Consider the following 15751-nt stretch of genomic DNA (forward strand, 5'->3'; position numbering starts at 1 on the left):
GGCCCTTTCTGGATAAGACTGAGGACCCCTGGACAAGATAATCAACACTGTGTTCCTAATATTGAAAGTCCTTCCCCTCAACTGTTGAAGCTGAATAATTCCAATTTGATGCATCTTCTGAAAGTTCGTTAGGGGAAGTGACAACTCTAATATAACACCCAGAACCTCCTGTCAGCATCAGGAACCTTCTGTAGTTAAGAAGCAGAGAGAGCAGTACGACCAGTCCACAACTCCTCAACAATGCCAATTTTTTCTCAACCAGCTGTTCTTAAAAAGCAGTTTCCATGGCAACGAGAGATGAATTGCTACACGCTGACCTGGGATCCTGGTGGTCCTGGTGCCCCCCGAGCGCCTGCTTCACCTGGTGACCCCTACGGGTTGAGGGGAAGACACGACACACAGATTCAATGCACCGGAGCACACTGAGGCCACAAGCCTCTGGTAGAACTCAACCAAATCCCACCCCATCACTCGCCACCTCCCGAACCCGTGTACCGCAGTGATCCTCAACCCCTTCCAGGGATCCTGGAAAGCCACAGGGGTCTACTGCAGGGATCATCAACACTGGCCCCTGAATCCAAATCCAGCCCTGGTTTTCTTTTCTCCCGGGTAATTAGTGCTACTGATTGGCCAGACTGTCTTCACACCCGACTCCCAGGCAAAGGGAGGGTGGAAAAGCAGCAGTTCTCAGCCCTCTGGGACCGCGAGTTGCCGATCCCTGGCCTACTGGGTTTTCTGTTGCTCAGCATTCAATCAACCAGCTGAAGTGGTTGATTACACATTTGACTCACCTCACCTATTTCTTGTGGCCAGAACCGTTTGCTGCTTATTGGCCAATCACAAATCCAGCAGGACCCTGCAGCTCTCCAGGACCAGGTATGAGGAGCTCTGCTCTACAGCCCCCCCCGCCCCCCCCCCCGTCAAACAATTAAGCGGCCCTAAACAGCCTCGGTGGCAAAGTATCGACTCATAACACAATCCCCTTACGGGAGGAGGGCTGTGGGAGCGGGCCTGTGCGGTGTTTTATTGTGCAAGGGGGGGTAACGGCAATCGCAGCGGGCAGAGACTGGCAAAGCGGAGTCAGCACAGGAGTGTCACGCAGAGGGGAGCTGATTAAATCGCTGGCAGGCGGGAATTAAGTCAAATGAGCGCAGAAATGAAATGACACGGCTGTGATTTTTCTCCAGCGGGCACCTCGCCCGCCCGCCCGCCTGTCCTCTAAAAGAAAAGGCGCCGTTGGGACCGGGGGGGGGGACCGTACCTCTAATCCGGGCAGGGCAGGCGGCCCTCTGATCCCTGGCAAACCCTCCGGCCCCTGAGGAGAACAAACAGAACGAGCGGATGCGTGTGACCTTCAGCAGGCTTCACAAACCCTCCCCGGGTCCCACCCCACTCAGCAGGCCCCCTGCTTTGACTGGGGCCTTTCTGCGACGTGCCCGGGGCCCAGAGTGAGCCCAGGCCTCACCTCCTCTCCTGGCTCCCCTTTCTCCCCCGACAGCCCCTTTCCCCCCTCCGGTCCTTCCAGCCCCTTTGGGCCAACGGGTCCCCACGGACCCCGCTTTCCTACGGCACCCTGGAGCAAGAGAGAACGACGGGGGTTACTGAACTTCACATTTCACCATATCTTGGCATGCATTCATATCCTGGGTCTGACAGGTGTGACAGGAAACGCCAGGGGTGTTAGCAGTTAAAAACTCACCCGAGGACCTGGGTTTCCCCTGGCGCCTTTCAGTCCCGCCTGACCTGCCACGCCCTGTTAGAAAAACAAAATGGCGGCCCAGGAGACGGTGATCAACATGGCACACAACAGAACGGCCTCTTGAGACGAAGATGACCCAATGCACCGTGAATGTGAGGAAAGTGCAAATGAACACAGCTGGGATTACTGCACGTTTAAAATGGTGGGTATCCGTAACTGTGCAAATGAATGACAAGCAGTCTGCGGGAGGGAACCAATACCTGAGGCCCTGGGTCTCCAGAGGGGCCAATCAGACCATTGGGCCCCACCTCCCCCTGAAACACAGCAGGACACAAATGAGAAATTATAATAGTTATGGATCACGTGCACTGTGGTTTTCACCACCTCAAAGTGCTTCATAATTGAGGGGTGATGCTAATTTCCACCTCCAATGCGTGGCATCCCCCTGGCTGACACCATAGCACAGGCCCAGCCATGCTACAGTAACTCTCCATAGCATAACAGCGACAACGACTATAGGCAAAAAAAGTCCTGCTGTATCCAAACTGTGATACGAACACTGCTTTGCAACACAACAGACAAATTACCTTCAGTCCCTGAGCTCCATCTGGCCCTGGGAGTCCCTGTGGCCCCATAGCTCCCTGGAGAAGAAAATAAAGGGACATCAGGGACCTCCAGGTTCTCAAAAACCCATAACCATGACAACATGTAATAGCCCCGGGCCAATTAAACACTTCCAGTTCCACACCTCAACAAGTCACTGTGATGACCGTATACCAGTAATTTAACAATACTGAGGGTCTCGCAGCTGGGTTATTTTTTGGATATTCCAGAACATGAACTGAAGTCATTAGTATCTTCTTAAAATATACTTAGTGTTTACATAATATTAAAACAAAAAGACACGGTAACAGCTGCGTGGTATTTCAGCTAAATGAGGTTGCATAGTTCATAAGTTAATGCATTTTAACATCTGCAGACAGAAAGAGGACCTACCTCTAGTCCAGCCAAACCGGGGGGTCCGATTCCCCCCAGCAATCCCACCTGGCCCTGTGAGGAACAGCCCCGACTGTCACTTTGCATTCCCCACATCCGCTTCCATAAACATCATCAGTAAGCAGCTCACTCGCTGCATTAATATCAACACAATACACGATTCCGCATCGCCACGAGAGAATACTATTACTGTTTGCTGTGACAGCACAAATGGATCAACCTGAATTATTCTATTTGGTAAATAAAAATAAATCTCAGAGGACCTAATAGATTCAGTCAATTTTCTAAAAATTCATTGTTGAATTAATGTCTGCTTTCCATAGCTTCCTTACCTGTTTTCATTCATATCCACATTCAGGTTTATACACTGTAGCATTTACTGATACTGTTTCAACAGCAAAATAAGTTCTAATGTAACATTACTATTCTTTTGTAAACACGATACAAATAAATTTTACCGTCATTACCATTACATGCATTCAAAATGGTGAACCAAAATAGAGTCTCAGAACATTCTTATGTTTGAAGTTTCTAAGGTTCTTGTGTTAGCTGATGGGAGTTTGAGGGACCAGCTGTTCTGACATGTGTACCTGTAAGACACATAAGAGGGCAGGGCAAGGGGTCCCAGACACTCACCAGCATTCCAATGTGGCCCTTCTCCCCTTTGGGGCCCCTCTCCCCATTGTCCCCGAGGTCCCCGGCAGGCCCCTCCAGTCCCTGAAACCCGATGGGGCCCACATCGCCCTGAAAGCAAAGGCAACGTCATCAACGAACAAACAAACAAACCCCAGAAATCAACACCCGTTTCCATGACAACTTTTTCAATCCATTAAAGGTGCTCAGACAGGCGAGGGAGACACACAGAGCAGTGTTGGTTTACGTGGCAGCAATATAGCGCCACTGTAAAAACCACGCATGGCATGTGTCGCTACTGTTTCATAATGTGATGATGTTGACCGAGAATGTTTTCTCAAACCTTTTCTCCTTTAGGACCTGGGTCTCCCCGTTCTCCAGGAGGCCCAGCGTCACCCTGAAACACACAAAGCACAGGAGCAGCAAATGCATGGTGCAGAATTACGCTGTCCTGACGCCTGTATATTACACAGAAATCACACCGGAAGTAACACTGCAATTACTATATTGCACGCTTTGTTACACTGTACTTCCAACTATTTCCAGATGTATGTGATATTTACTGCTGTAGCCTACTATAATTGCATCCCCACAGTCAAAAGTGCCAGTTAGCTGATACCTTCTCCCTCACAATCATGTTATCAACTTAAAGCATGCAAAGTACAATATTCGCATGCTGAAATACAGCTTTTGAAGAGCAATGAAACGTGTATGCATTACCATAGTTACAATGCACATCACAACCCAGTTAAAGGGTAATTACACAGGTACTGGGGCCACTTACGACAAGTGCTACCCAAAACATAGAACAGCGTGGCGTTTCAGCAAAGTTAGAAGGAACTAATGAAGCAGTTAAGTACAGTACTTGATAAAGGTGGCATTTCCTACATACCAAAACTCGAAACAAATTATTGAATTTGTAAAAAAAACCTTCAGAAATGTGTGCAGATCCCTCTCAGCATGGACCATGTTTGACTGGTACAGTACATTTGAGTGGAACTGTGACTGAAACATCTGTATGGCTGAGGGAAATCATGGGCAGATCGGGGACCTGGAACCCTCACCTCATTGCCCGGCTGGCCCAGCTCGCCCGGCAGGCCCTTGGCACCCTGGGGCCCTGGGTATCCTTTGGGCCCCTCGGGGCCAACCTTGCCACAGGGACCTGAATCCCCCTGTAACACACAAAAAGAGAGAGTGAGAGAGAGAGCGGGAGGGAGAGTGAGAGTAAGAGAGAGAGTGAGGAATGGAGAGAGATAAATGGAGGGGGAGATTTTGTGAACAAGAAAAAAAGAAGAGTGAGAAGATCGCAATAAGTGCACGAGTGGCGGGGTACTGTGCCAAAATTTGCCAAGGTAAGCAGTGACATCAAAAACAAAACGCTACCAACCCACTCCCTTGCAACAGGCTTCGTATGGGCCTAGAATCTGAATTCAGCTTCATTTGTCAGTGATGAGTGAAGCAGACCCCCTCCCCCCCTAGTCACTGACCTGTTCCCCTTTCTCCCCGGGTGGACCCTCCACACCGGCTGGACCCATGACACCCTGGAAGGGGAACAAATTTAACGTCAAAAACCCAGATTCTCACAGCTTACTGTATACATACAGCTGTATAAACAGACAGAATGTAGGTTAAATGTAAGGTATGGAGTGGCTGCCACAATGATCCAAAATGGATCACTCAGGTATTTTTTTTTTTTGTACAAGGTTGGTAGATTTTTAATTTCCTTGCTTTTGTAATCACATTACATAAAGGTATCAATTTACAATCAAAAATTAATTTGGAGGTGAAGTTCTCCTTCAAGCTCACTGTTAGGCATGTCCCAGTTGTTGTTATTCCCATTTCTGGATAATTAGTACTCCGTCAGTGGAACGCAATCAGCCACGTGGAATCGGTGATCGAGGCTGCTATCCTCGTTAGCACGTTCGTTAAGCTAATTATGCGTGCCACCTCAGAGGATTCGTTAGTTGCCGTGAGTGATTTCATTTTCGGTTGAAACCACATTTACCTGTTCTCCGTCTAGTCCTTGGGGGCCAGCATCCCCTGGGGGTCCCAGAATGCCCTGGGGATATAGACACAAGTGTGAGAGGGGGCACCATTTCTTAAAATCTGAAGATTTTATAAACATAAAATATTTAAATATTTGTGTATGTACTGGGGTGACAACACAGTACAAAGGTTAGATGACTGGGCTTGTAATTCAGATTACAAGTTCATTTCCAAGTCAGTACATAAGTGAAATCAGCATAAAAACATTATAATTCGACAAGCACTATATTAATTCATAGCAACTTTCTGTAGAGAAAAGGCATCCACCAAAATGTATAAATAGCAAATATGAATCTACCCATAATTAAATCTGCAGAAAGTTTGTCATTAGTTTGTCACTGTGGCCCCGGTCCTGGAGAACCATAGAGTGTGCTGCTTTTCAATATTACTCAGCACTTAATTGACCATTTAAATACCCGGCGGCCAGGACCAGTGTTTGGGACCCCAGCAGACCCCGTTGCTCTCTAGGACCAGTGTGTGAGGGCCCCAACCAGGCCCTGTTGCTCTCTAGGACCAGGGTTGCAGACCCCAGTGCCCCTGTTGCTCACTAGGAGCAGTGTTTGAGGGCCCCAGCAGACCATGTTGCTCTCTAGGAGCAGTTTTTGAGGGCCCCAGCAGGCTCAGGTCTTCATCACCATTGGACCACAGCTCTCTCCCCCTCCCTTCCTCACCCTGTCCCCCTTCTCTCCAGCTGGTCCCATCAATCCCTGCTCCCCCTCTTTGCCCTGAAATACAGAAGGTAGAATTATTAGCATTTAAAGGATTCATAGGGGAAGGCTGGCAAACACGCTGCCCCGCTTCACCACATTCCGTTTCACCGCCAAAGTGCCACAACAACACTGTCCCAAAAACCTAGAATGATGAGGTACTGCCAGACCCCTCCTCTCTCTGCTGAGGGGAACGCAGGATGGTCCTGTCAGAAAGCCCATTCATTCTACATTTTCATTCCAAGATGTACAGGCCAGCCTCAAATAAATTTAACTCCAATCAGCTTTTGTTCTCGACTTACCCAGCAAGCAAAGCAACCATCTATCAGAATTCCAGCGGTGCCAGCTGTCGGCCCGCCAGTTGCACTGGAGATCAGCGCAACGGCGTCCCGCACAACGGCTGGACGAGTCTCCAATTATTTTGCCGCCTTCTGCTAAGTACCCAAATGTGAATGTAAATGTAATTGCCTACAAGTGAGCCGCTGTAGGGCCGATTTGCATAGCGCTGGAGGACCTGACGGCAGTGCCGACGGCGGGCCGACGGCGGGCCGCTGGTGGGCACTGTACATTCGCTGGCTGGGAAGTCACAGTTAACAGCAAAGCACGCTGCGGGTACATTGAATGGACAGGATAGCCTGAAACAGGAATTAATTTCCCTCAGTAATATATCTCTTCCTCACAAAGACGGCACAAGTGAGAGGAACAAAACGACCGCTCTTCTGGATAGCCGTGTTGTAACACAAGCCCCAGCGCAAACATGTACCTCCAGGAAAGAAGCTAACAATCCTTCATATTCCAGCAGGTTTACTCTAGAGATCTCTGTGCTATGTGAAGCAGTCATCCAGCTTTTTTCTGTGAGCAACTGTGAGTGTCATCCGGTTGACTAATATCATCCACAGCTGTCAGTTAACAGGATTGGACGCATTGCCGGTGTTCTGGTGCGGCACGCAATAAATTATTTAGTTGCTTGTTCTGTGACAAATTCCCTTTTATGGGTATTTTGGTGAGGGGAGTTTTGGCTCTGAGCTACACGGTCAAAAATGTTTTCTCACTTCCAGCTCAGCTTTCCAAATACCAAGGAAACCATTTAGCAAGCGGCAAATTCTCAGCCAGCCTGGCACCTTTCATTACCATGGCAACACCATCTCTAAAAAATGCAGTATGCCAGGCATTCCAAAATAAGTATGAAATGATTCTTTTTCTCACTTTGAACTTTATCAAATGAACTTGCGGCCGATTATGACAGCTCCGCCCATTTTGGGCACTCAAGCAGCCATTCAGTCACATTGTCCAATCAATGTGCAGAAAAAGTGCTCAATGTAAAATCAGCTCTGATTGAGGACATACTGTCCATAGCACTGGGAGTTTTGCTGTGTAATCAGCTGAAAGGTTTAAGATTTATTTGGAAAGAGTAAAGAGGCTTATGGTCTGTTTGAAGTTTGAGAGGGAGGGAGGGAGTTGGAGAAGTTTGAGCTTTCACGTAGAGGGATTAGGAGGAGTTTCAGCTTTCAGGTAGAGAGAGTGGGAGGAGTTTGAGGTTTCAGGTAGAAGGAGTGGGAGGAGTCTCGGAGAACAGGAGTGGTTTGGGGATAGAGGCATTGGAAGAGTAAAGTTTCAGCAAGAGGTGGAGCAGGAGGTCGGTGGAAAGTACCCACTCACTGGATTTCCAGGGGGCCCATCCAAACCCTGTGGCCCCTGTGGTCCTTTGCTTCCTGGGGCCCCTGGCTTCCCCAATGCTCCGTCCGTGCCTGGGAGACCAGGGCGGCCCTGAAACACAGTGGGCGTACAGAGGTAAGCTGTCTACAGCGGAGGGTCCTCGACCTCACCTGCTCAAGTGTCCCTGAGCAGACCTACCCCTATGCCAACAGCTGATGTACCTTGAAGGCACGTTCACCTGGTGTGTGTGTGAATGGGTAATGAGAGGCATTGTAAGGCTTGGTAGAAGCCTATATAAATGCAGTCCATTTGCCATTTACAGTGCCCGAAATCATGAGCTCGCAGGCGAGATGATGAAGACTACAGCAAAGGCATCCATCGCCTGGGCATGAAACCTGTACCACTGTGGCACGGTCCCACACAACGCATACGGATCGACCGAATCGCAACACCAAATTTCGGTGCTCATTTTGGTGCCACTTTAAAATACAACGCAGAGGCTGCCAAACGAAATACCAAATACCCACTGTTCACTGTTTCCACCACCATCAGGTGCTCCACGAAATAGAAGTTACAGGCAAAAGAAGCATCACCCACATGCCTCCAGGAAATTAACTGAACTGAACTGAGACTGAATTTATCCACAACTCTACACAGACGTAGTGCAGATGTGAATCGTATGAAGCTCAGTATGTACAGCTTTATATCAGTTCATGGGCGACACAACAGAACCGTTATCAGACTACAAGGGCCAACTGTGAGGCTAGTTATGGTCAGAGTTCCCACTCATTTTAGGAAATCAAGACTTTCAAGAAATTCAGATTAAACTTATAGCATAAACATGACATGGTAGCCCAATGCCCAGTGAAAGTGGGGGGGGGGGGGCAATGTGCAAGTACCATAACCATTCAAAACTTTGTGCTGCTGTGTAATCTCAGCAGCTAATAAAAATGAGAAAAGCGGAGAAAAATACAGAATAATATGCAATCTTAGCTCTTAATATACTGTTTAATAGCTTGACTTACAGCCTAGCCTACGATTTTCCAGGACCTCACAAATACTTCCAGGATATTTTGTAAATTTTCTAATTTCCAGCCGTTTTCCTTGACCTGAAAACTAGTCGATACATTTCCAGGTTTTCAATGTTTTCCAGGACGAGTGGGAACCCTGAGGGGTGTGGCTCTGCCCCTCAAAGCTCAGGTGTGCCAAAGCATGACGTAGCGTGCTGATACTCACAGGAGGTCCATCCAGCCCCGTGGGTCCGGTGTCTCCCAGGCGACCCTGAGAGGAAAGGTCACAGAGAGTACTAAAGCATTACTGCAATTAATGTCATTAATGGGAAACATTGGCTTGCCAAATGGGTATTTAATTACATTTATAGATCCAATCAAAATTTATCCTTGACTATGATGATTCAATTCAAGTGGTCACATTTTTTTTAACAGTTTGAGTCACATCGTATCTCGTTGACTGCTGGACTCTCCAACCTACAAAAAAATTAATTACGGACAAATTCTTATTGAATCTCAATTTTATCAACTTGCTTTGGCGGTCACTGGAATTAATTTATGAAAAAATGTACATTCAATAAAAAACGGTAACACTTTCCTTTGTTTCTAAGTATAAGTTCTGGACAAATATTCTCTAAATCCAGGCCTGTGAATTGTGTCCGCATGCAATCAAAGAGACTGTGAGGACTTGAAATACAGCTGAGTCTACCGTAGTTAAACTGGAAGTTAAATTCACCTGCTGAGGTCCACTTTGCTGTCCACTTTTAAGTGCAGAATAAATGTAGTGCCTCTCACTTTGTGAAATACACTGAAGAGAGTGGTTTCACAAAGTACGTTTCACAAAGTACTTCACTGGGTCCCTCATCTATAGATAAATGATCATCTCTTAAAATCCAGTGTCTGTAGCCCTGGTGATTTATTACGCCCTTTATTATGTTTTATTATGTTATTTAACCCTTATATTTACTCCATCCGCCATGTAATGACTGGAAGCACACTACGGGTCATAACTGTAAAAGTTCTCCATACACCACCAGCAAAAAGGCGGTGCATACTATTTTCTAACCCATCCGAACAGAGCTTAAGTTCAGTTTGTCAGTTGACCGCGGCATCCGTTCAAAAGCAATTCCAGAGCCCCAGCCGTGATTCCATGGTCAGGGTCACTGATGGAAAACCTCAAGCATAGGTATCAGTAATAACTTGCTTTACACTCATTTAGTTACACAGTGGACAGAGTGTAGCACAGTGGGTAAGGAACTGGGCTCGTAACCGAAAGGTCGCAGGTTCGATTCGTGGGTAAGGACACTGCCGTTGTACCCTTGAGCAAGGTACTTAACCGGAATTGCTCCTGTATATATCGACCTGTATAAATGGATACAATGTAAAGTGCTATGTAAAAAGTTGTGTAAGTCGCTCTGGATAATGTAGTTTTTTCTGCATAGTGAAGTGTGACCTTTGACCCACAGCCTCAGAAGGGGTCACACTCTCTCACCTGTGGCCCTGGGGGGCCTCTCTCTCCTGGAGGTCCTGGTTTACCCTGAGAGACAAGGTCACAAAGTCAGCATACACGGCATCATACAGTATACACGCTATACACATACACAGTCACACACACTCACGTGCCATACAACACACGCCACACACATGCTATACACATACACAGTCCCACACACTCACGTGCCATACAACACACACCACACTAAACACACACATGCTATACACATACAGTCACACACACTCATGTGCCATACAACACACGCCACACTAAACACATAAAAAGCGAACCAATCAAAAGTGATACCAAAACTGAACCAAACAAAACCATGAGCTCTGTGCAGCTCTAACACACACACACACACACACACTCGCGCACATGCACGCACAGACAAATACACGTGCACACACATTCTCACACACGCACACGCACACAAACACACTCATACACACGCATCTACACACACACACACACACACACGCATGCACACACACACTTACTGGAGCTCCTTGTTTCCCCATGAGACCCCGGAGACCTCTCAAACCAGGCTCCCCCTGGTGACAAAAAACACCGAAACCTCAGCGTCACTCAAACTCACCGCAGCGTCTCACGCTGAAGCAGTTAACCTACTTTCTGAAAGCATGCGGCGTTCACTCCGCCTTCCCTTCTGCAAGAAAATCACTTCGTGTTCTGGAATGTCTCAGAAAAGGAATGTTCTGGAATTTCAGAAAACGCTGCTGACACTGATGAAAGTCATGCAAGGAAGAGGAAGGAACTGAAGCCATCCGCTCTCTCACCCTCTCTCCCATGTGACCTGGTCTTCCGCGCATTCCCACTGTTCCAGGATAACCCTGAGGGCAGAATGTGCACACACATTTATGCACATAGTCCAAATAAACTGAGCAATACATCTTGCTTGTGAAGCTGGAAAACTTGCACAGTTCAGCATAGAAGACTGATAGAGAGAGCAGCCATACGCCTTTATAAATTGCTACTGAATCTGAGACAAACAGCAGAAAACATTTTCTCCAAAAAATTTCAGCATTGTTTTTATACCCTCTGCTTTCCATAAAATAAAGGCAACATTGGACATCTTTCTTATTCTTCTGAACATTCTGGAAATGTGCTTTCATTTTGGGACCTTGCGTGAGGTCAGGGTGCAGACCCCACCCCGTCAGTAAGACCTGGACAAGTATGACTTACACCTGGACAGTGACCCCGCCCCCTTAGTAAGACCTGGGCAGGTATCACCTACACCTGGACAGTGACCCCGCCCCTTCAGTAAGACCTAGGCAGGTATTACATACACCTGGACTGTGATCCCACACCGGCACAAAGATCTAGACAGGTATCACTGTGACCCCCACCCCCTTAGTAAGACCTGGACAGGTATCACTTACATACATGCCTACAGGTCCCTGGGGCCCCTCCACACCTGCCTTCCCACTGAAACCCTGAAGAGGAGAGGCAGATTAGATTGCATTAGACAAAATGTCTCCACAGATTCACCTAAGGACCTGAGGACCTTAAAAATCAATGTAATAGCATATGGAGCGCCAGCGCAATGGAAGCAGCACATGCAGGGTGTGGCTGTGAGGATTTAAACCCACACCCCCACCCCCTCACATCTCAGAGTCAGGCAGGCCACTCACTCTGTCTCCGTTTGGTCCAGGGGCACCAGGCGGTCCCGGCTGTCCTGGTGGACCCTGTCAAAAAACAGTACGGGGAACGTCACCACAAAAGTTTTTCCGAGTTTACAGGTCAAATGGCAAAGCCTGGATGGGCTGGAACGGCCCATCTTCATCATAAATGCATAATTAAAATTTACTGGACTGTACAGTATGACTTGCAGGTGTGTGCGTGTCACGTGTACGGTGGAAAAACATCAAACATGTAAAGGTCTGTTTTTCCCCACATACAGTCTGCACTTACAAAAGACTGTAATTGTGTCACAATGGTGATCTGACATTTACTGAAGAGGGTTGTAGAAGGACACGTGCTACCGCAGTTCCTCCTTGCATGTATGTAGCCATGTATATACCGGCAATATATTCAAATAACATATGCAGCCCTGGTGCAGAACCACTTTAGTAGTCGAGAATGAAATAATCTGCATTCTATATGTAGATTTTTACTTTAACTATTAACAATCATAACTGTAACCACTTGTATGGGTGTACATGTACAAATTTGTGAAAAGCAAATTAAGATGCAAATTTGTATGAAAATCCACTTGACAGTGACAAATAAATACTTTAATTAAATGAGCTGAGTGTTATTAAATTATTGAATGATTAAAACAATAATTGAATATCTGTGACACACAGACTAAAATAATGGAATACTGTTTCAGAGTCCCAGAGTGTGCTGATGGACGGACCATGAAAACAGACATTGACTGAGGTAATGGAGCTCTATTTCAGAGTAACAGTGTGTGGATGGACAGACCATGATGATGGACATTGACTGAGGTAATGGAGCTCTGTTTCAGAGTAATAGTGTGTGGACGGATGGACATTGACTGAAGTAATGGAGCACTGTTTCAGAGTAACAGTGTGTGGACGGATGGACATTGACTGAAGTAATGGAGCATTGTTACAGAGTAACAGTGTGTGGACGGATGGACATTGACTGAAGTAATGGAGCATTGTTTCAGAGTAACAGTGTGTGGATGGACGGAACACAATGACGGACACTGACTGAAGTGATGGAGCATTGTTTCAGAGTAACAGTGTGTGGACGGATGGAAATTGACTGAGGTAATGGAACACTGTTACAGAGTAACAGTGAGTGGACGGACGGGGCCTGATGACTAGTAGACATACCGTGGCTCCAGGGGAACCTCCCTCTCCAGGCTCTCCCCCAGCACCCTGAAACCCCTACAGAGGGAGAGAGAAATTATCTATTCTACTTTTCTGATTGACAATACAGTACTGTATCACTACACGGTTTCATAATTACATGCATTCATAAGGATAATATTATACGCACACACAATCAATATACAATCCCACACATGCACACACACACACAGACAGACACTCAAACACACACACAGTATTCCCTCCTACCGCAACAGTTTTGTTACACTACTGCTTAGTCTGTTATTTGTCAGCTTTTCTTTAGCAAAGCAGTGAAATGTCACCCCAGCAAAGCCCTTTGAAAACTGAAACCCTCTCTTGAGAGATCAAGAGAAAGAGAAAGAGAGAGTGAGAGAGGAAGGGAGAGAGAGAGAGAGAGAAAGGAGAACAAAAGGTGACAGGATGAAAAGGGAGAGGTCAGAACAGAGAGGTAGGAAGGGAAGGAAGGAGAGACAGACTAGTCAGAGCGATGCAAACACACTAATGCTGTCCCTCAATGACATTAATGTGTATGCACAGAAAGGATACTGACATCCTTAAAATGAAGGTACAAATAAAAAATGGTACACAGGCCGCAAAAATGAAATGAAAGTGTATGCGTTTGGGCTGTCATTTGATTAAAATTTTAAAGCTAGACTCGCTTTCTTTTGTATTACATGATTAATGATCAATTTATTGGATCATAAATTTGAGGCAAAATTACCATATCTTCAGTACTCTGTCGTGCTGGAAATTCATCAACATCCATTACGAGTTTTAGGGGCCATACTAAAACTGTTATTCTATTCACACGTAATTAATTACCAAATCAAAAATATCAGGAATGTAATTTTAGACTTGACCTACAGACGAGTGACAAATTAAATGAAAAATCAACATAATGTTGTCTTAGTAAGGTGTTGGGCCACCACAAGCCACCAACAGCTTCAATGCACCTAGACATAAATTCTACGACTCCACTGGATGGAACACCATTCTTTCTAAAGACATTCCCTCATTTGATGTTTTGACGGTGGTGGTGGAAAGCGCTGTGAAACATGTTGGTACAAAACCTCCCATAGGTGTTCAATTGGGTTGAGATCTGGAGAGTGTGAAGGCCATAGTGTATGATTCACATCATTTCCATACTCGTAAAACCATTCAGTGACCTCTCGTGTCCTGTAGATGGGGGCATTTATTGATTGATTTAAGGCCCGGAGGTTATTGTACACTTTCAGTATACCTTTTTGTCTTTGCTGCCTCGCCTCCCTCAGCACTGACCACAGCCTTGTGAAATGGTCGCTTAGTCTGCGGCTGAGATGCTCCGCCACATGCTGACCCACAGGTCACACTGTTCCGTTTAACTGCAGGGCTTTACCATGCAGCAGTGGCAGAGGGTGCAGGTATTGTGAAATCCAAAAAAAAAAAACTGGGTCACTCGCACAAAATCTTGCAAAACGCTATTTTCTCCTATAGATCAGATTGATTGAGGGGTCAGTCTGTATGTGTAATTTCACACTTCAAGTGAAATCAACCCATAATTGAATGCCATTATCCCTCCGCTTTTGGAAGTTGAAAACTTAATATTTTTCCCGAGAGGTGGCTTTCTTTTCCATCTCATACTGCCTGTATCTAAAACCTAATTAGCTCAGCTAAATCCAGCTACATTTTAAGTGGGTTTGGCTGCATCACTCACATTCTTCCAGCTTCAAGTTCCCCTTTAATTTACCCACAGATACCTGTCCTACCTTCAGAAGTCCCACTGTAGTGGTAGCTGCACTGTCAGTGTCAATCAGCACCAAGCAAAGATAATCAGGAAACCGGGACACTCACTCTGGGTCCTCTACTGCCGGGGCTTCCTACTGCACCAGTGAGGCCCTGTGAGAGAGGACAGACTCAGTCAGTAAAACATGTCACATACATACACACACGCACGCACACATACACACACACATATAAAGCCAAACACGGTCACACGCACACATACACACACACACAAAGCCACACACAGTCACACGCACACACACACACGCGCACGCACGCATACACACACATATAAAGCCAAATACGGTCACAAGCAGACATATACACACACATACAGCCACGCACGCACGCATGCACACATACATTCACACACAAAGCCACATGCGGTCACACACACACATGCACGCACGCAAGAACACACATGCGCACACACAGGCCACGCACGGTCACACGCACGCATTATCCCAGCTAAAGATTTAGCCTTTCACCACACTTCCAGAAAGTCACAAATTATCCGGAAACATTCCCAGCCTGTATATTTGTTCAGTTGTCTCATGAATATTGCCTTAAGATGAAAAAGCTATGTTAGGGAAGGCCTTGGCACGTTTTCATTTTTCTTATTCAGGTAAAAAAAAATAATTTGAATTGCAGATGGCCATCAATGTTAATTTTATCAGGAATGTTAGCAGTGTTCAAAGAATCTGCCATTTCAGTACTTCCCATCAGAACAGAATAGAATTTAATTAATACATTTCATCACTAAAGATATGCCATGACTAAATTAAAGCCATCTGGGGGAAGTTTGTTCGCAACATTCCTGTAACTTATTTCTTGCAAATTTGACATACCTTGTTTGGAACAATGAAATGTTCTAAATACATCTGTGGAATGTTCTCATAACAGTT

General features: G+C 46.2%; 2 protein-coding genes across 5 annotated transcripts in view; both read right to left on the bottom strand.

Moving 5' to 3' along the window:
* Nucleotides 1-15036, bottom strand: part of LOC135239969 (collagen alpha-1(XI) chain-like) — a 29610-nt gene extending 14574 nt beyond the window's left edge. For 2 of the 4 annotated variants that reach the window (XM_064309008.1, XM_064309006.1), the window contains exons 1-22: nt 14916-15036; nt 13068-13121; nt 11895-11948; nt 11643-11696; nt 11040-11093; nt 10743-10796; nt 10240-10284; nt 8974-9018; nt 7741-7848; nt 6046-6099; nt 5334-5387; nt 4816-4869; nt 4393-4500; nt 3672-3725; nt 3332-3439; nt 2696-2749; nt 2287-2340; nt 1960-2013; nt 1700-1753; nt 1466-1573; nt 1262-1315; nt 318-371 (exon numbers count right to left, since the gene is read on the bottom strand). In XM_064309008.1, the coding sequence (XP_064165078.1) occupies nt 318-371; nt 1262-1315; nt 1466-1573; nt 1700-1753; nt 1960-2013; nt 2287-2340; nt 2696-2749; nt 3332-3439; nt 3672-3725; nt 4393-4500; nt 4816-4869; nt 5334-5387; nt 6046-6099; nt 7741-7848; nt 8974-9018; nt 10240-10284; nt 10743-10796; nt 11040-11093; nt 11643-11648 (1176 nt within the window). In that variant the 5' untranslated portion in view covers nt 11649-11696; nt 11895-11948; nt 13068-13121; nt 14916-15036. Of the gene's footprint in view, nt 1-317; nt 372-1261; nt 1316-1465; nt 1574-1699; nt 1754-1959; nt 2014-2286; nt 2341-2695; nt 2750-3331; nt 3440-3671; nt 3726-4392; nt 4501-4815; nt 4870-5333; nt 5388-6045; nt 6100-7740; nt 7849-8973; nt 9019-10239; nt 10285-10742; nt 10797-10872; nt 10959-11039; nt 11094-11642; nt 11697-11894; nt 11949-13067; nt 13122-14915 lie in introns of all 4 variants that reach the window. The other 2 variants (XM_064309010.1, XM_064309009.1) reach the window with 2 other exon arrangements.
* The window catches only part of LOC135239874 (collagen alpha-1(V) chain-like), a 100237-nt gene continuing 96136 nt past the window's right edge, over nt 11651-15751 (bottom strand). The window contains exons 32-33 of the mRNA XM_064308861.1: nt 11895-11948; nt 11651-11696 (exon numbers count right to left, since the gene is read on the bottom strand). Of these exons, the coding sequence (XP_064164931.1) occupies nt 11651-11696; nt 11895-11948 (100 nt within the window). The remainder of the gene's footprint in view (nt 11697-11894; nt 11949-15751) is intronic.

This window comes from Anguilla rostrata, chromosome 14 (assembly GCF_018555375.3).
Source record: "Anguilla rostrata isolate EN2019 chromosome 14, ASM1855537v3, whole genome shotgun sequence".
In the NCBI taxonomy this organism is placed as follows: domain Eukaryota; kingdom Metazoa; phylum Chordata; class Actinopteri; order Anguilliformes; family Anguillidae; genus Anguilla; species Anguilla rostrata.